Source organism: Hyperolius riggenbachi, chromosome 10, assembly GCF_040937935.1.
Source record: "Hyperolius riggenbachi isolate aHypRig1 chromosome 10, aHypRig1.pri, whole genome shotgun sequence".
In the NCBI taxonomy this organism is placed as follows: domain Eukaryota; kingdom Metazoa; phylum Chordata; class Amphibia; order Anura; family Hyperoliidae; genus Hyperolius; species Hyperolius riggenbachi.
The window spans coordinates 268239223-268259125 of NC_090655.1; the positions used below are offsets into that span (position 1 = coordinate 268239223).

The window sequence follows — 19903 nt, forward strand, 5'->3', positions numbered from 1 at the left end:
AAAGGGGGACGAGCCGGGCCCCCAGGTACAAAAAAAGTAAAAAAAAAAAAAAAGTAACCAAAAAAAAAAGTAACCAAAAAAAAAAGTAACCAAAAAAAAAAGTAACCAAAAAAAAAAGTAACCAAAAAAAAAAGTAACCAAAAAAAAAAAAAAAAAAAAAACAACAGAAAAAAAAAACCTGCCGATACTTATTGAGCCCCTAGAAAAACGGAAATTGAGGGGCCCCCGCGCACTTGCGCAGCCTGCACGGCCGTATGTCCTCCACTGCATATAACATAATCCCAACATACCATGGTATTTTTTGAGGCGGTTATCATACCGTCATATTTCATACTGTTGCAACCCTACCCCAGTCACTAACATACAAAGCTTTCCTACCACCCCTTGCCTTCTAACAGAGCATGCCCCAGTGTTACTGAATGACTTCTGGCCATCTATGAAAAACACATCTTCAATCTCACAGTGGTATGCACCCAGTTATATGTACCAGTTTGGGGGGAGGTCTCAGCTTGACAGGAGGAAGGAGTCTATTGGCATTAATGACGATCAGAAGTGAACAGATCAGCAAGTAAGTATTCTGGTCCCAGCATCCATCACAGGTTTTGGGAAACAAAAGATACAGATTTGCTTTATGCTTGTGATAGAAGCCTAGAACAGCCAATGTGCAGGTTGCACCCACCACTTAGATCTACGTGCTTGCAGGTCCAAATCCCTCAGATCTTGGGGATTGAAGCAAACTGGAAAACCAGAAGATGACCCAGCACCGTCTTCATGATGTAATTGTAAGCTCTTTATTCAGACATGATCAAGTCAAGACAGGATACAGCAAACATGAGGCTAGTGCATGAAGACGCGACGTTTCGGGAGGACGTCCTCCCTTTCTCAAGCTTGCAAAGCCTCTGACACAGTAATACAAGAACCACCTTTATATAGTAGGCTCAAATACAATGAGCCAATCAAAAAGCAAGGGCAGTGACGCTGGGTCAACCAATCAGAAGGCAGACCTGTAAGGGGGCAGGTACAAAAGTCAGGAGGACCTGATGGGGAACTGAAAGCTACTAGTTTCCTCCAATCAGGTTCGTCCTAAAAAAAAACAAAAAAACTAAAAACGGACAGGTATAAACAGGAAGTGATGTCAAAATGGTCAGAGTGCGACGGTCGAAAATTTGCATCAAACGCTAACAAAAATGAGCATAAATCATGAAACGCAAAAAATGTACATGGAAAATCGCATCGCTAGATAACATCAACTGGTGGAAAAATACAAACGACCACAATACAACACTTGAATGACAAAAATCACGTAATATATAAAAACAAAAAAATAAACACAAATAAAAAATCCAACATGTCTAGCATAAAGATCGGGGACCCAGCGTCATTGCCCGATATAAAATCACTCACTTAAATGCAGGGTCCCAACTCATACTCATGGATAAGGCCCCCGGGAGCCAAGGTCCCAAGAGTCTTAATCCAAAAAGCCTCTCTTCTAAGTAACATTTTAACTCTATCACCCCCTCTCCTAGGTACTGGTACTGAATCTATCACTAAAACTCTTAACTGGCTGACAGAATGATTCATTTCGGTAAAATGAGCAGCAACCGCTTGATCAGTTGACCGATTCCTAATGGCAGATTTATGAGACGATATACGAGCTTTAAGAGTTGGGTAGTCATACCTACATAACTCAAACCACAAGGGCAATGTAACAAGTAAACAACATAGCTCGAATCACATGTAAAAAGCCATTAATGTGATATTTTCTGCCAGACAGTGGATTGTAAAAACATTTCCCTTTTTTGTGTTGTTGCACATGACACGAGAGGCAAGGAAAAAAAACTTTCCTCATAGCAACCGGAGATTTATTTTGTGCAAAAGTATCAGCTTGAACTAGTCTCTGACCAACAGTGGGTGCTCGTCTATACACCATCAAAGGAGAATTAACAAATTCCTCTACAGTTGGAAAACCTTGGCGTAAAAGCGGCCAATGGCGTCTAATAACAGATGCAGAAACAAAGGGTAAACCAGCAGGCCCCCCTTTTTTTGTCTAGAAGGAGTAGACGGATCACTCACTATATGGTCCACCCTTTGAAATTAATTCTTTTGAATGTTACGGGTAATATGAGGAGGATGAAAACTATCAAAAGCGCAATATAGAATTGCGATCGGTGTCCTTTCTATAAATGTCAGTAACCAACCTGCCATCCACCTTGGACACCATAGTGTCCAAGAAAGATACATAATGCAAATCACTATGGACAGTCAAAGAGATTGCAGGATATTGCACATGTAGTTGTGATATCATAGCATCAAGGGTCGAACGTGGTCCCGCCCACACAACAAAAATATCATCAATATACCTCCACCACCCTTTCAAGTGTCGGAGAAACAACTCATTTGAACAAAAGAGTCCTCATAGAGGCCCATAAAAAGATTTGGATAGGACGGGGCCACATTTGACCCCATCGCTGTACCACGGCATTGTTGGTAAAAAGTGTTTTCAAACAAAAAATAGTTTTTCCTTAAAACCACCTGAAAAAGTTTAACCACTTAAGGACTGCAGTCATAAAACCCCTTAAGGACCAGACACTTTTTTTCCATTCAGACCACTGCAGCTTTAATGGTTTATTGCTCGGTCATACAACCTACCACCTAAATGAATTTTCCCTCCTTTTCTTGTCACTAATACAGCTTTCTTTTGGTGCTATTTGATTGCTGCTGTGATTTTTAGTTTTTAATATATTCATCAAAAAAGACATGAATTTTGTCAAAAAAATGATTTTTTTTTTACTTTCTGTGCTGACATTTTTCAAATACAGTAAAATTTCTATATACATTTTTGTCCAAAATTATTGTGTCTGATATAAAAAAAAAAAAAAAAAAAAAAAAACATTCAGTGTATATTTATTGGTTTGGGTAAGAGTTATAGCGTTTACAAACTATGGTGCAAACCGTGAATTTCCCCAGTTTGAAGCATCTCTGACTTTTCTGAGCACCTGTCAGGTTTCATGAGATGCTAGAATTTCAGGATAGTATAAATACCCCCCAAATGACCCCATTTTGGAAAGAAGACATCCCAAAGTATTCACTAAGAGGCATGGTGAGTTCATAGAAGATTTTATTTTTTTGTCACAAGTTAGCGGAAAATGACACTTTGGGCTTGATTCACAAAGTGGTGCAAACTGTTTAGCATGGGTGTGCTAAACAGTTAGCACGTGAAGTGCTTTTTGCGGACTTTTGCGCACGCAAAGTGCCGCGATTCGCACGATCGCGGACTTTTGAGCGCGCAACTTGCGGCAAATTGCGCGCGCAAAAGTCCGCGATCAGCACTTCACGTGCTAACTGTTTAGCACACCCGTGCTAAACAGTTTGCACCGCTTTGTGAATCAAGCCCTTTGTGACAAAAAAAACAAAAGTTTTCATTTCTGCTAACTTGTGACAAAAAAAAAAAAAAAAATGAAATCTGCCACGGACTCACCATGCCCCTTCTCTGAATACTTTGGGATGCCTACTTTCCAAAATGGGGTTATTTGTGAGGTGTGTTTACTGTCCTGGCATTTTGGGATGTGCTAAATTGTAAGCACCCCGTAAAGCCTAAAGGTGCTCATAGGACTTTGGGCCCCTTAGCGCACCTAGGCTGCAAAAAAGTGTCACACATCGTCGTACTCAGGAGAAATAGCATAATGTGTTTTGGGGTGTATTTTTACACATACCCATGCTGGTTGGGAGAAATAGCTCTGTAAATGGACAATTGTGTGTAAAAAAAAATCAAAACATTGTCATTTATAAAGTTATTTCTCTCACCCAGCATGGGTATGTGTACAAATACACCCCAAAACACATACTACTTCTCCTGAGTACGACGATACCACATGTGACACTTTTTTGCAGCCTAGGTGCGCTAAGGGGCCCAACGTCCTATGAGTACCTTTAGGATTTCACAGGTCATTTTGAGGCATTTGGTTTCTAGACTACTCCTCACGGTTTAGGGCCCCTAAAATGCCAGGGCAGTATAGGAACCCCACAAGTGACCCCATTTTAGAAAGAAGACACCCCAAGGTAGTCCGTTAGGAGTATGGTGAGTTCATAGAAGATTTTATTTTGTGTCACAAGTTAGTGGAAATTGATTTTTATTGTTTTTTTTTCACAAAGTGTCATTTTCCACTAACTTGTGACAAAAAATAAAATCTTCTATGAACGCACCATACACCTAACAGAATACCTTGGGGTGTCTTCTTTCTAAAATGGGGTCACTTGTGGGGTTCCTATACTGCCCTGGCATTTTAGGGGCCCTAAACCATGAGGAGTAGTCTGGAAATCAAATGCCTCAAAATGACCTGTGAAATCCTAAAGGTACTCATAGGATGTTGGGCCCCTTAGCGCACCTAGGCTTCAAATAAATGTCACACAGGTGGTACTGCCGTACTTGGGAGAAGTAGTATAATGTGTTTTGAGGTGTATTTTTACACATACCCATGCTGGGTGGGAGAAATAGCTCTGTAAAAGGACAATTGTGTGTAAAACAATCAAAAAATTGTCATTTACAGAGATATTTATCCCACCCAGCATGGGTATGTGTAAAAATACACCCCAAAACACATTATACTACTTCTCCTGAGTACGACAATACCACATGTGTGACACTTTTTTGCAGCCTAGGTGCGCTAAGGGGCCCAAAGTCCTTTGAGTTCCTTTAGGATTTCACAGGTCATTTTGAGGCATTTGGTTTCTAGACTACACCTCACGGTTTAGGGTCCCTAAAATGCCAGGGCAGTATAGGAACCCCACAAGTGACCCCATTTTAGAAAGAAGACACCCCAAGGTATTTCGTTAGGAGTCACAATTGTTTTTATTTTTTTACACACAATTGTCCATTTACAGAGCTATTTATCCCACCCAGCATGGATATGTGTAAAAATACACCCCAAAACATATTATACTACTTCTCCTGAGTACGGCGATACCACGTGTGACACTTTTTTGGCAGCCTAGTTGCGCAAAGGGGCCCAAAGTCTAATGAGTACCTTTAGGTTTTACAGGGGTGCTCACAATTTAGCACCCCCCCCCCCCCACATGCCAGGACTGTTAACAAACCCCACAAATAACCCCATTTTGGAAAGAAGACACCCCAAGGTATTCCATGAGGGGCATGGTGAGTTGATAGAAAATTGTATTTTTTGTCATAAGTTAGCGGAAAATGACATTTTGTGGAAAAAAAAAAAACAACAATTTCTGCTAACTTGTGACAAAAAATAAAATCTTCTATGAACTCACCATGCACCTCACGGAATACTTTGGGGTGTCTTCTTTCCAAAATGGCATCATTCGTGGGGTCTGTCCTGGCATTTTAGGGTTTCCGCAATCATTACATGTATGGCCAGTATTAGAAGTTTCTGCTATACTCCTTATATTGGGCATACGGGTAATGCACTCTGGGCTGAAAGGAAAAATTGAACGCCAAACAATCAATCAATCAATCAATGTGGATATATCTGCCAAAAAATGTGAAAAAAAAAAAAAAAGGGGGAAGGCATCTGCCAGGACATAGGAGCTGCCACCCAAAAACGTCCAAAGCCACTCAGCTCGTATGCCTTGGCAAACCCGATTTCTCTATTCACACCGAACGATGTGGATGAACAAATCATTGCCAGAGTTCTTTTTTGATACAAAGTGCTTTCCGAAGCATAGGAACTCCAACACCGCCCCTCAGCTCATATGCCTCGACAAACGTATCATTTTTTACTGCAGAGGAGAAATCTCGTCCTGCAGCGCTGCATGCACCGACTTGTGTGTAATCTGACAGACACACAGTGCTTCTGTCAGGATGCACCATCGGTGCTGCAGCTGGTTGGTCGGACGGTCGGTCGGTTCACCTGGAAGGGTAAAGGACGGAAACCAGAGAGAAGAAAAAAAACACAAAAAAAACAAGCAAGGAGCAAAGCAATTAACTTAATTAACATTAACTACGTAATGTTAGGAGAAGAAAAAGGACCAGGTGTGTGCATCAATAAATATTGCAGTAAAGTTAATTTATAAAAGTATCAACATTTTATTTAATTAACATTAACATCAACATCAACTTTTATAAACTTTAATGAACATTTGTAACCCAAACATTAACATTGGGAACCAAACATTAACTTTTTTGCTTACCTGTTTTTTTTGTTTTGTTTTTTTTCTTCTTACCTTTCCGAAGACAAACCTCTCCTCCCCCATGGGACAATGTGCAAAGTGCAAATCGCACAGAGATGTGGAGAAGTACATTGTGCACTTTGTCCCAAGTGAAAGGAGAGGTTTCTGGCAGCACTGTGCATTAGGGTCTCAGGAAACCTGATGTCTGATTTCACACTGCATATTGGCGTATCCGGTGGGTCGTGCAAGCCGGGTATTAACGAGCTGTTGGGGAAGCCCCGGCGACTAGGCCGCACGGTGCCACAGCAGCGGATCCCTTCTATCTTTAAATGCTGATAGAGGGCCACACTTGTGTAGAAGTTGTCCACATAAACATGGTACCCCTCCTGGAACAAAGGTGACACCAAGTCTCACACAATCTTGCCACTGCTCCCCAGGCAGTCAGGGCATCCGACCGGCTCCAATTTGGAGTCTTTTCCCTCATAGACCCTAAAAGTATAGCCTGTGGCCCTTTCACAGAGCTTATACAGATTCACCCCATACCAGGCACGCTTGCTTGGGATGTACTGTTTGATGCCAAGGCGCCCGGTAAAATGTATGAGGGACTCATCTACGCAGATGTTTTGTTGAGGAGTATAAGCATCTGCAAATTTTGATGACAGGTGGTCTATGAGGGGCGAATTTTGTGGAGCCGGTCATAAGCAGGGTGGTCACTTTTATGACAGGTTTTGTTGTCATTAAAGTGCAGGAAGCGCAGGATCATCTCAAATCGTGTCCTGGACATGGCAGCAGAGAACATGGGCAGGTGATGTATTGGTTTCGTAGACCAATAAGACCGCAATACATTCAATTTGACTAGACCCATGTTAAGGAGAAGGCCCAAAAAAGTTTTAAATTCGGAAACTTGAAGTGGTTTCCACCGGAAAGGCTGGGCATAGTACCTATCTGGGTTGTCGGTGATGTATTGTGTGGCATAACGATTGGTCTCAGCCACAATTAAGTCGTAGAGATCCTCAGTGCAGAACAGATGAAAAAAGTCTAGGGCCGATCCTAGATTATCTGTCTCCACCTGGACTCCAGACTGGGCGGTGAAAGGGGGCAGTACGGGTGCGGCGGAACCAGGGGATTGCCAATTGGGATTTGCCAGCACCTCTGGAAGACTATGGGTAGTACGGGCCCGTCTTCTTGGTGGTGGCGACTCGGGTCTTAATGCACGTGCCACCGAACCAGTTTCAACTTCCATTCCGGTGCTCACCGCTTCACCAGGGTCTACGGAAGTACTGGTTCTAGGGCCAGGAGATGCTGCGCTGCTGGTGTATGCCTCACCATGAAACCTCAGACCAGCGCTAGCACTATTCTGCTGCCCTTGAGGCAGATCCTGCGCCACCTGCGGTCCAGTGACATGGAGTGTGGTACGCCTGGCTCTAGCCGGGACCTCAACCTCATCATCGCTATCAGTCAGCGAGCCACTGCTGTCCACAGGTTCGTACTCTGACCCAGAAGATTCGTCGGATGAGACGTCCCAATCGTCCCCATCCAACTGGGCCATGGACCTGTACACTTCATCATCGGAATACCCCTTTCTTGCCATGGTGGACTGCTAAATTTAGGGGGTATTTCACTAATCACTGTTTTTAGATCACTAGGATAGTGACCTGGGGAAGGGGGGGGGATCAGGGGGCAATCAGACAGCAATGGGGGCAATCAGAAACAATCACAGACAATCAGAGGGCAATCAAGGCAATTACAACACAATTAGAGCCAATAAGAGTGATTAGAGGGCAATCACAGCCAATCAGCGCAATCAAAGCCAATCACGGGGCAATCGAAGCTAATCACGAGACAATTGAAAACCAATCATGGGACAATCGACTACCAATCATGGGACAATCAAAAAACCAATCACGGGACAATCAAAAATCAATCATGGGACAATCGAAGCCAATCACGGGACAAATCGAAAACCAATCACGGGATAATCGAAAAACCAATCACGGGACAATCAAAAACCAATCACCGGACAATCAAACACCAATCACGGGACAATCTAAGTCAATCACAGGGCAATTGAGCCAATCAAAGCACAATCAAGCGTTACAGACAGGAGATTAGATGTACACAATGGCGAGGGGTGGGGAGGGGGGTGATCTGAGGGCAGGGGGGAGTGATCAGAGGGAGATCTAAGGGCAGGGTGATCAGGAACCTGCAGTGACAGGTGGTGACGGGGTGATTGATAGGTGATCAGTAGGTAATTACAGGGGAGACTATATGCAAGCAATGCAATGGCGGGGGGGGGGGGTGTCTGTGGGCGATCTGAGGATTTGGGCGGGTGATTGGGTGCTCGCAAGGGGCTGATTAGGATCTAATCTGATGGGTAGTGGTGACAGGGGGTAACGGGGTGATTGATAGGTGATCAGAAGGTAATTACAGGGGAGAATATATGAGAGCAATGCACTGGCGAGTTGATCAGAGGGGGTCTCAGGGCAATCTGAGGGTGTGGGCGGGTGATTGGGTGCCCAAAAGGGGCAAATTAGGCTCTGATCTGATGGGTAGCAGTGACAGGTGGTGACAGGGGGTGATTGATAGGTGATCAGTGGGTGTTTCGAGGAGAGAACAGATGTAAACAATGCACTTGGGAGGTGTTCTGAGGGTGGGTCTGCGGGCGATCTGAGCATGTGGGTGGGCGATCAGATGCCCATAAGAGGCAGGTTAGGGTCTGATCTGATGGGTGTTAGTGACAGGTGGTGACAGGGGGTGATTGACAGGTGATCAGTGGGTGATTAGAGGGGAAAATAGCTGTATACAGTACACAGGGGGGGGGGGGGGGAGGGGTCTGGGGAGGATCTGAGGGTGTGTGTGTGTGGGGGGGTCTGGGGAGGATCTGAGGGTGTGTGTGTGTGGGGGGGGTGATCAGGAGCCCCCAGGGGGAAGATTAGGACCTGATCTAAAAGATAGCGTTGACAGATAGTGACAGGGGGTGATTGATGGGTGATTAGGGGGGTGCTTGGGTGCAAACAGTGGTGTCAGGGGGTGGGCTCAATCGAGCGCTGTGATCACCAGGGAGGAGGCAGCGTGTATAATACTCGTACACTTTGTTTACCTAACAAAGTGTATTATACAGTTTCTATTGGCCTGTTCAAACTATTACAACCCGCCGGTGCTGGAGATTGGCCGGCGGGTTGACGTCACATGTGGGTGGAGCCTAATGCCGGCGATGCACACGCATCCCGCACGCGCGATCGCCCGCAATCCCCTCCTCCAAGACCCGACGCTAATTGGCGTTACGTGGTCCTGGGCATGCCACTTTGCCGCCGCACAATGGCTATGTGCGGTCGGCAAGTGGTTAATTAGAAACACCCTCTGCTGGTCAGAGATATCCGAGCAAGTCTGTAAATAGAAGTTTACTGCCTCTATACCCCCATCGTGAGGGATGGAGGTATAGAGGGATTCAACATCCAATGTGACTAGCAAATGATCAGCACCAATCCCATCTAGTTTAGCAATAGCCTCCAAAAACATCTGTGTATCACGGATATAAAATGGCAAAGCCACAACACAAGGTCGAAGGACCCAATCCAAATATTTTGCAATAGGAGAAAAGATAGAATCCACTCCGGCAACAATAGGCCGCCAATCAGCCTTTTGTGGACTTTCGGTAAGATATAAATCACAGGGGTGACTGGAGAATCTTGTACCAGAAAAGCAAGGTCCTGATCAATGATGCTCTGCTCCAAGGCACCATTGATCAGGACATCAATCAGCTGCCTGAGTTCCCAAATGGGGTCCCTATCTAATTTGAATACACTTCAGTATCAGCTAACTGTCTTAGGATCTCAGCCCTGTATTTAGAACTATCCATTACCACAACCCCTCCCCCCTTGTCCGCTGGCTTGATTGACAGCAAAGTATTCTCCTGTAGACGTTTCAGTGCAAAACATTCTGATTTACTCAAGTTCCTTTTCACGGATGATTGATTTTTCAAAGAAAGTTCTCAAATTTCTTTCTGAATGTTCCCCAAAAAAACGTCCACAACAGGATTTGAAGGGGGCAAACATTTTGACTTATTCCTCTAGGGTGAGTCCCGTAATTTCAAACTATCATCAACTTGCTGTGGCAGCCGACAGAGGAGAGAGGCAAAAACACTTAAACTTAATGTTAGTTGATGTTATCTAGCGATGCGATTTTTCATGTACATTTTTTGCGTCTGATGATTTATGCATATTTTTGTTAGCATTTGATGCAAATTTTTGTTACTGCTTGATGCGAATTTTCGACCGTCGCACTCTGATTGACCATTTTGACATCACTTCCTGTTTATACCTGTCCGTTTTTAGTTAGGAAACTGGTAGCTTTCAGTTCCCCATCAGGTCCTCCTGACTTTTGTACCTGCCCCCTTACAGGTCTCGCTTCTGATTGGTTGACCCAGCGTCACTGCCCTTGCTTTTTGATTGGCTCATTGTTTGTTTTTGAGCCTACTATACAAAGGCGGTTTAAGTATTACTGTGTCAGAGGCTTTGCAAGCTTGAGAAAGGGAGGACGTCTTCCCGAAACGTCTCTGCTTCATACACTAGCCTCATGTTTGCTGTGATACAAGCCTGAATGGAGGAACAGGGGTTGATCACAGTTTGCAGCAACACAGACACTGAGACAGGGAATGCTGTGCAATAATGTTTATTGCAAAAATGTGCATACAACAATCTAATGCAAATTAAATACAAACACATGAATACACACTATAAACAGCTTTCACCATACAATGATGGCGTATAGACGAGCACCCACTGTTGGTCAGAGACAGAGGATAAATGTATACAACCAATCACAGTACAAGGGAGCAGGCAGAAATCACGGTCAGAACTGAATATAGTTTTGGCAACAGAGAAGCAGACACAGGAAATCAGGAACAAGAGAGAACCAGAATTGTCCAGATAGTCAGGTCTTTGAGCAGGAAGTTCTGCCACAGGTTGCTGCTTGCAGGGCTCTTATATAATAAGGCCACACCTGCTGCATGATTGAAATGCAAAGTCAACACAGAGCAACCTTTGCAGTGGCAGAGCTGTCTCTAGACAGCATAGAGCCACCTACTGGTGGAACAGTGGTAGTCCAAAACACAAAGTCCCTAGAGCCATCCGCTGGTGGAATAATGGAAGTCCATGATAGTTCAAATCAATGTTGCCACCAGCAGGCAGAAATTGTCAGAACGTAGTTCCTAACAGCTTGCTTTCACTACAGGAAACACAACCCGCATCCTGCTACCCGCCACCCGGACCCACAACGCACAGGTACACGGACCTAACCCGCATTTCAGGTAACCCCGGTACCTGACCCGACGTAGACTTCTACTTCATGATTCAAATACAGAGCAATTGTATTAGTTACTTATGCATACAACTATCCTCCAGCATTTCCTAAAATGTTTTCCTGAATTATTCCCCTTTACTTTAAAAGGGAGGGGATCTTATATAATGGGATGTGCGTCCTCTTGTGGATAGGCAGAATATTCACAGTAAAAATGGTAGTTTTGCCAAAAATCCCAATTCAAAGAAAAGACATTCAGAGAATACAAAGAGATCCTTTCCTCTATCTGGGGTAATAACAGACATGCGGTTACAGAGAGTGTGCTGTGCAGACTCAGGCAAGCTGGCGGTCTGGCACTTCCCAATATGCTGCCATATTACATTGCTGCAAAGATTTCCCAATTATCTTTGGTGAACATGAAAGAAGAACCCCCCTTTGGGTTAAAATAGAATCAGATCTCCCAAAATCAATGGTCTGATGTTATGTGACCTTCAATCAGATGCCGTCAGCCTTGCCTGGTTACCTGCTATAGGTCAGACTGCATGCCCATATGACTGACATACAGGTCCTTCTCAAAAAATTAGCATATTGTGATAAAGTTCATTATTTGCTGTAATGTACTGATAAACATTAGACTTTCATATATTTTAGATTCATTACACACAACTGAAGTAGTTCAAGCCTTTTATTGTTTTAATATTGATGATTTTGGCATACAGCTCATGAAAACCCAAAATTCCTATCTCAAATAGCATATCATGAAAAGGTTCTCTAAATGAGCTATTAACCTAATCCAGTGTTCTCCCCAGAAATATTTTCCAGCCAGGTGGCATGAAAAAGTAGCCGGGTGGGGAAGTAAGGTTACGCAGGGTGCTGCTGGGTCAGAAAGTAAGGAAACGCTGAAAGGAGAGTGAGGGTCACACTGGCTGGGGAATCGCACTGGCTGGGGAGAGGTCAGCATCACACTGAGTGCTACTGGGTGGGACGATAACTTGTTCAAGAAACAAAAATCGCATTGCGAATGCTCACAAAATGCTGTATGCAGTGCATTTGTGATTTTCATACAAATTGCAACTGTAGTGTGAATGCTACCATAGGGAAACTTTGTCATAGCGAATCTCTGTTCACTGGCGTTCAGCAAAAGCTTTAAGAATTCCCTGAAAAGCACCTCGGTGTGAATGGGGCCTTAGTGCCATAGCCCCATCATCACATATATGACCTGACACCATTCACCATCCCTGCATGCAATGCATGTTACTCCTGCTGCTGCACATACACTAGTTGCAGAGGAGTGCTGACTTAAAGCTGATCACACGGCAGGCGACATGAATGGTGAGAACTCCAGCGAAGACTTTGCAAAAGCCATGCTAGTTTAAAGGGGAACTGAAGTGAGAAGAATATGGAGGCTGCCATATTTATTTCCTTTTAAACAATACACATTGCATGGCAGCCCTGCTGATCTACTTGGCTGCAGTAGTGTCTCAATCAGACAAGAAACAGGCATGCAGCTAATCTTGTCAGATCTGACAACAATGTCAGAAACACCTGATCTGCTGCATGCTTGTTCAGGGGCTATGGCTAAAAGTATTATAGGCAGAGGCTCAGCGAGGCTGTCAGGTAAATAAAGATGGCAGCCTCCTTATACCTCTCACTACAGTTGTTCTGTACAGCACAGTGATTTGTGAACAAACAAGTATTCTGTCTGAACTCAATGGATGTATGTCTTTCTCAACCTAAATAACTAACTGCTGAGACAAAAAAAAGGCTAAACTTGATGTAAAATTCTGAACTAAACTTTTTGCCATTGCCCATACTGAAAGCTAGATATCACAGTGATGGAACTGAACTGAACAATTTGGGGTTAGTAGCTAGCAAACCAAGTGTCAGCTTGTGATAAAGGTGCAGAAACACAGGAGGCAGAATGAAAGCTGCCTTTTACAGCCTCTGTAAACCACTTATCTCTCTCACTAAATGCTCCAGAATAAAGACACGTTGATATGTTAATGTGCTCTTCTCTTCCTCTCCCTGTCAGAGCAGCAGGTACAATGCCCCCTTCCCCAGGTCCTTCAGGTCACAAGAATGTCTGGTGACATCAAAGAAGTGTGTTCTTTGATGTCTCTGGACATTCTTGCGAACTGAAGGAGCTGGGGAAGGGGGTATTGTACATGCTGCTCTGACAGGGAGAGGAAGAGAAGAGCATCTGTCCACTGTAGTAGCCAGCGGGAGTGACTCACCAAAAGATAACAAATCAAACCGCACATTCTTTTCAGTGCGGACTCCAGCTGAAAGTTCCCGCGGTCTGCCTGTTCCTCTCTCTGCTATGAAATTTCCCCGCCCTTCCACGCTGCTGATAGGAAGGAAGGAGCTGAGAAGGGCGGAGATGGTGTCTCTGCTTGCATTCCAAGCTGTCATGTCTATCGTGCGGAGGAAAGAATTTATGATGCAGGCAGCGGCCAATCACAGCAGCCGGGCGGGAACAGAGATCTGGTGGGCGCTCCGCCCGGGAATTAGGCTCTGGGGAGAACACTGTAATCATCTGAATAAACTAATTAACTCTAAACACCTGCAAAAGATTCCTGAGGCTTTTAAAAACTCCCAGCCTGGTTCATTACTCAACACCGCAATCATGGGTAAGACTGCCGACCTGAGTGCTGTCCAGAAGGCCGTCATTGACACCCTCAAGCAAGAGGGTAAGACACAGAAAGAAATTTCTGAGCGAATAGGCTGTTCCCAGAGTGCTGTATCAAGGCACCTCAGTGGGACGTCTGTGGGAAGGAAAAAGTGTGGCAGAAAATGCTGCACAACGAGAAGAGGCGACCGGACCCTGAGGAAGATTGTGGAGAAGGACTGATTCCAGACCTTGGGGGACCTACGGAAGCAGTGGACGGAGTCTGGAGTAGAAACATCCAGAGCCACCGTGTACAAGCGTGTGCAGGAAATGGGCTACAGGTGCCACATTCCCCAGGTCAAGCCACTTTTGAACCAGAAACAGCGGCAGAAGCGCCTGACCTGGACTACAGAGAAGCAGCACTGGACTGTTGCTCAGTGGTCCAAAGTACTTTTTTCGGATGAAAGCAACTTTTGCATGTCATTCGAAAATCAAGGTGCCAGAGTCTGGAGGAAGACTGGGGAGAGGGAAATGCCAAAATGCCTGTAGTCCAGTGTCAAGTACCCACAGTCAGTGATGGTCTGGGGTGCCATGTCAGCTGCTGGTGTTGGTCCACTGTGTTTTATCAAGGGCAGGGTCAATGCAGCTAGGCATCAGGAGATTTTGGAGCACTTCATGCTTCCATCTGCTGAAAGGCTTTATGGAGATGAAGATTTCATTTTTCAGCACAACCTGGCACCTGCTCACAGTGCCAAAACCACTGGTAAATGGTTTACTGACCATGGTATTACTGTGCTCAATTGGCCTGCCAACTCTCCTGACCTGAACCCCATAGAGAATCTGTGGGATATTGTGAAGAGAAAGTTGAGAAACGCAAGACCCAACGCTCTGGATCTCTGGATGAGCTTTAGGCCGCTATCGAAGCATCCTGGGCCTCCATAACACCTGAGCAGTGCCACAGGCTGATTGCCTCCATGCCACGCCGCATTAAAGCAGTCATTTCTGCAAAAGGATTCCCGACCAAGTATTGAGTGCATAACTGAACATAATTATTTGAAGGTTGACTTTTTTTGTTTTAAAAACACTTTTCTTTTATTGGTCGGATGAAATATGCTAATTTTTTGAGATAGGAATTTGGGGTTTTCATGAGCTGTATGCCAAAATCATCAATATTAAAACAATAAAAGGCTTGAACTACTTCAGTTGTGTGTAATGAAGCTAAAATATATGAAAGTCTAATGTTTATCAGTACATTACAGAAAATAATGAACTTTATCACAATATGCTTATTTTTTGAGAAGGACCTGTATAACCCAGCCTTAACACCTGTGCAAAACTCCTGCCTAACCACAAACTAAACCCCTGCAGGAAGATGTCACACACAACCTGGCCAAATAGCAACACACCAAGGCAGCAAGGAATGCAATACAGTATGCGTGCAATAGTCACCTGAGTCCTTAGAGCTGAGCCAATCAAGGCAAAGTTATCACAATACAGATGCGTGGTCAGACAGGCCGGAATCAGGGCAGGCAGCGTTCATGCAGTTTCCTTAGACAGTCTGAGGTTGGCAACAGATAGTCAGGTAGAAGCGTGGTCAATAACGGGAATCCAATCTGCAAGAAGCTGATCCAGAGAAACAGAACTCTTGGACACTTGGTAAGAGCACAATCTCAGCTACAAGCCCACCATTGGCTATCACGGGCGAAGACTGAGGGCGCTCACCTTTCTCATATACTAGGACTAACCAATCAACAAAAACCAGATTCAAAATCATCCAATCATATTGCGGCGTGTCAGCTGATACGCATGCTGCTATTGTTTACAGCGGCGGAGCGCGTACTGAGGACGCGTCCGCCACTTGGCCAGTAGGGAAGGAGCGCCATGCGCTCCACTGACCTCAGAGCACCGCCGCCTGTCAGGAGCTTGCGCCCCAGCATGGTTATCAGCGTTCTGCCGCCATGATCGGCAAGATCTTACAGATGCATTGCCAAACAAATTAAAATGTCCTTTGTGATCAACCACTCATATATGACGTGGACACGCTATAGAAATAAATATAAATGGTTCCCCAACTCCCATCGTCTTTGGAAGATAATGGAAACCCCAGGATCCGATATTTACTCTTTAGATGGATCATATAAATGGTGGAGAGAGAATAACCTATGTTATATAATAAAACCCATGTCCCTGTGTCCTCCTGTGTCCCTGCATCCTCCTGTGTCTCCGCGTCCTCCTGTGTCCCCGCGTCCTCCTGTGTATAGGTGTCCCTGCGTCCTCCTGTGTCCATGTGTTCTCCTGTGTCCCTGCATCCTCCTGTGTCCCTGCGTCCTCCTGTGTCCCTGCATCCTCCTATGGCCCTGCGTCTTCCTGTGTCCGTGTCCTCCTCTGTCCCTGCATCCTCCTGTGTCCCTGCATCCTCCTGTGTCCCTGCTTCCTACTGTGTCCCTGCGTCCTCCTGTGTCCCTGCGTCCTCCTGTGTCCCTGCGTCCTCCTGTGTCCCTGCGTCCTCCTGTGTTTTGGCCAGAGTACATGCGTGGTACATGGGCAGAGTTGGGACAGCACAGGAGACTGGTGCAGGGGCAGGGGGTGTGTTTGACGGTTAGTGCGCATTGCGACTTGCATGTGATTGTGCGCTGATCGTGCGTGTGTACGATGCAGCGGCAGCTGCCGTGGCCCTGGCCAGTGGAGAGATCTGTATGCTGCAGGAAGAGAGCCTCTCAGCCAGTCCTGAGCACAGGGAGGGGAGGGGCCCGGCACAGAAGGTCACGTGTTTATGTCCGGGTGGCTGGAGGAGCACGTGGGCAGAATATGTCTGGGTGGCTGGAGGAGCACGTGGGCAGAATATCCTCTACAGGATGATTGGCAGGGTGCTGCAGTGCTGTCACAGGTCAGTAACCTATACAGCATATATGGCAGCTGTCCACCCCAGTCTTCCTCTCCCTCTCTCCCTATTCTCAGCACTCTCATCAGTAACCTGTGCTGTGCCTGTGAGGCAAAGTATTAACTTCAACTCTCCTGAACATTATTAATAATCCCACAGCATTCTACAGAGTACATATTCATGTCACTACCTGTTTCCCCAGAGAAGCACAAAATTACCCATCCCCCTGTCCCTGTGTCCTCCTGTGATATTTCCCACACTCAGCACGATCAGGGCATCTCACCAGTATGAGATCTTTCATGCATAATAAGGCTTGATTTACTACTAAAAATATTTCCCACACACAGCTTCTCATCCGTGTGAGTTCTCTTATGTCTGACAAGATTTGTTTTACGTCCAAAACATTTCCCACACTCAGCACATGAATAGGGATTCTCACCAGTGTGAGATCTCACATGTCTTTGACAAGAAGTATTTTAATCCCAAAACATTTCCCACACTCAGCACACGTATATGGCTTATCACCAGTGAGTTCTCTCATGTTTGGAAAGGCCTCCTTTGTATCCAAAACATTTCCCACACTCAGAGCATAAATAAGGCCTCTCACCAGTGTGAGTTTGTTTATGTATGTCAAGACTTTTTTTATGCCCAAAATATTTCCTACACTCAGCACATGAATAGGGCTTCTCACCAGTGTGACATCTCTCATGTCTAACAAGATTTCTTTTATTCACAAAACATTTCCCACACTCAGCACATGAATATAGCTTATCACCAGTATGAGCTCTCTTATGTATGACAAGATATGATTTCTGTGCAAAACATTTCCCACACTCAGCACATAAATAAGGCTTATCACCAGTGTGAGTTTTCTCATGTCTGGCAAGGCCTCCTTTGTCTCCAAAACATTTCCCACATTCAGCGCAAGAATAAGGCTTCTCGCCAGTGTGAGTTCGTTCATGTATGTCAAGACTTCTTTTACGCCCAAAACTTTTCCCACACTCTGCACATGAATAAGGCTTCTCACCAGTGTGAGTTCTCTCATGACTGACAAGCTGTGATTTACACCTAAAACTTTTCCCACACTCAGAACATGAATAAGGCTTCTCACCAGTGTGAGTTCTCTCATGATTGACAAGCTCTGATTTACGCACAAAATTTTTCCCACACTCAGAACATGAATAAGGCTTATCACCGGTGTGAGTTCTCTCATGACTAAGAAGACTGTTTTTCTGCCCAAAACATTTCCCACACTCACCACATGAAAAGGGTTTTTCACCAGTGTGAGTTCTCTCATGTTTGACAAGGCCTCCTTTGTCTCCAAAACATTTCCCACACTCAGCACATGAATAGGGCATCTCACCTGTGTGAGTTCTCTCATGCATGTCAAGATGACATTTATACCCAAAACATTTCCCACACTCAGCACATGAATAGGGCTTCTCACCAGTGTGACATCTCTCATGTCTTACAAGCTCTGATTTCCAAACAAAACATTTCCCACACCAGGAACAGGAATAAGACCCTCCAGCAGGGGGAGAGCTGTGCTGGGTATGGGGCCCCTCAGGGTTAGACAGGTGAGGGGAGTCTGGTGGAATATTTGGGGTAGTCAGGATATCTGCAGGAGACTCTTGTCCAGTGACATCATCATCCGTTGTACAGTCTGTGGATACAGAGAGACGAGTCTCTGAGAGGTTCCTGATGCCGGGACTCCACCCTACAAATAGAGAATCATCATCACTTCCTGTTAGAGAAGGGGGGAGGAGCAATTATCATTAGAGATGAAAGAATAGAGTGTGGCGGGCGCCAGGGATGGGATTACGAGCAGACAAGTAGGCTGTGTGTTACATCATCACCTCACAGCCCATAAGAAGAGACTAAACACGTACCGGTGCGGGGGAGGAGGGGGGAGAGGGTGGATAATGGAGGGTGCTGGGAGCCTGATGACAGTGCTTCTTCTGAGGCTATACAATACAATACATATATCATTAGAGTTGGTCAGTGAGCTGCTGATAATTCCAAGTTGATACAAAGTTTATGCAGCTTGGAAATGGGCCAGATGCAGCAGCTGCATACATTTGTATATCATTAGCATACAATTTGCACCATCTCAGAGTTATCAGCATGACACTGCCCATCACTAGTTATCAGCCTGACAGAGAACTGCAGAAGGTTGTGCTCACTACAGGCGGCCAATCACATGACTATGTCCAAAAGAGAGACAGGGCAGCAGTCACATGACCGGGGTGTATGAGCGTGCAGAGAGTCACCCGAGTATCAGCCTCAGATCACAGTGTGTTGCGTGGCTGAACAAGAGCCAGGAAGACTGGAAACAGAGGCTGCAGCCACAGGAGCAGCATTATAATGGGACTTTTGTATCTTTTGCATTGAACCCAATTAAGTTAATTTCAAGTAGAAGAGCTGTGCGGGATTGTTGTGGAGAATCACATGACCTAATGCCTAGCCTCCCCTGCCCTGTATGTGCCTAAACTGAAACTCCCCCACCAAATGCCCTTATCCACCCTCTAACTGCCAAAACCTCACCTCATAACCCGGTACCCAAATGACTGCCAGTTGTAGCTGATCGTCTACAATGACCAATTCCTAAGTAGAAGCTGATTGGCTCCAACATGCATGAGGCGGTGGGTCTTAGTGTCCCTTTTTGCTGGCTGCAAAAGTTGGGTGGTCTGCACTGGCTGATGGGCAGTGACAGGTAGTGGGTTTAGCAGCAGATGGTGGGTGATGCTAGCTGGTGACAGTAAGTAGTGACAGTTTATATTTTTAAAGTTTACATTTCCCTGGTGGTAGTGGGTGGAATGATTAAAAAAACATCCTCTCCTAGAGTCAGGCTGAAAGCTGCCTGCAGGGGGCGCATTCCTCCCTCCCTTCCCTCACTCACAGCCCATGAGACCGCTCTACACTGGCCACATATGTAAGGGGTGGGGCCTCTTCCAATTGCAGAATCATCATAACCCCCGGTCTTA

At 45.3% G+C, this 19903-nt stretch overlaps 1 protein-coding gene across 1 annotated transcript in view; it reads right to left on the reverse strand.

Moving 5' to 3' along the window:
• Positions 1-15369: 15369 nt before the first annotated feature.
• Positions 15370-19903, reverse strand: part of LOC137537183 (zinc finger protein 721-like) — a 43594-nt gene continuing 39060 nt past the window's right edge. Inside the window, exon 10 of the mRNA XM_068259295.1 lies at positions 15370-18636. Within this exon, the coding sequence (XP_068115396.1) occupies positions 17441-18636 (1196 nt within the window). The 3' untranslated portion in view covers positions 15370-17440. The remainder of the gene's footprint in view (positions 18637-19903) is intronic.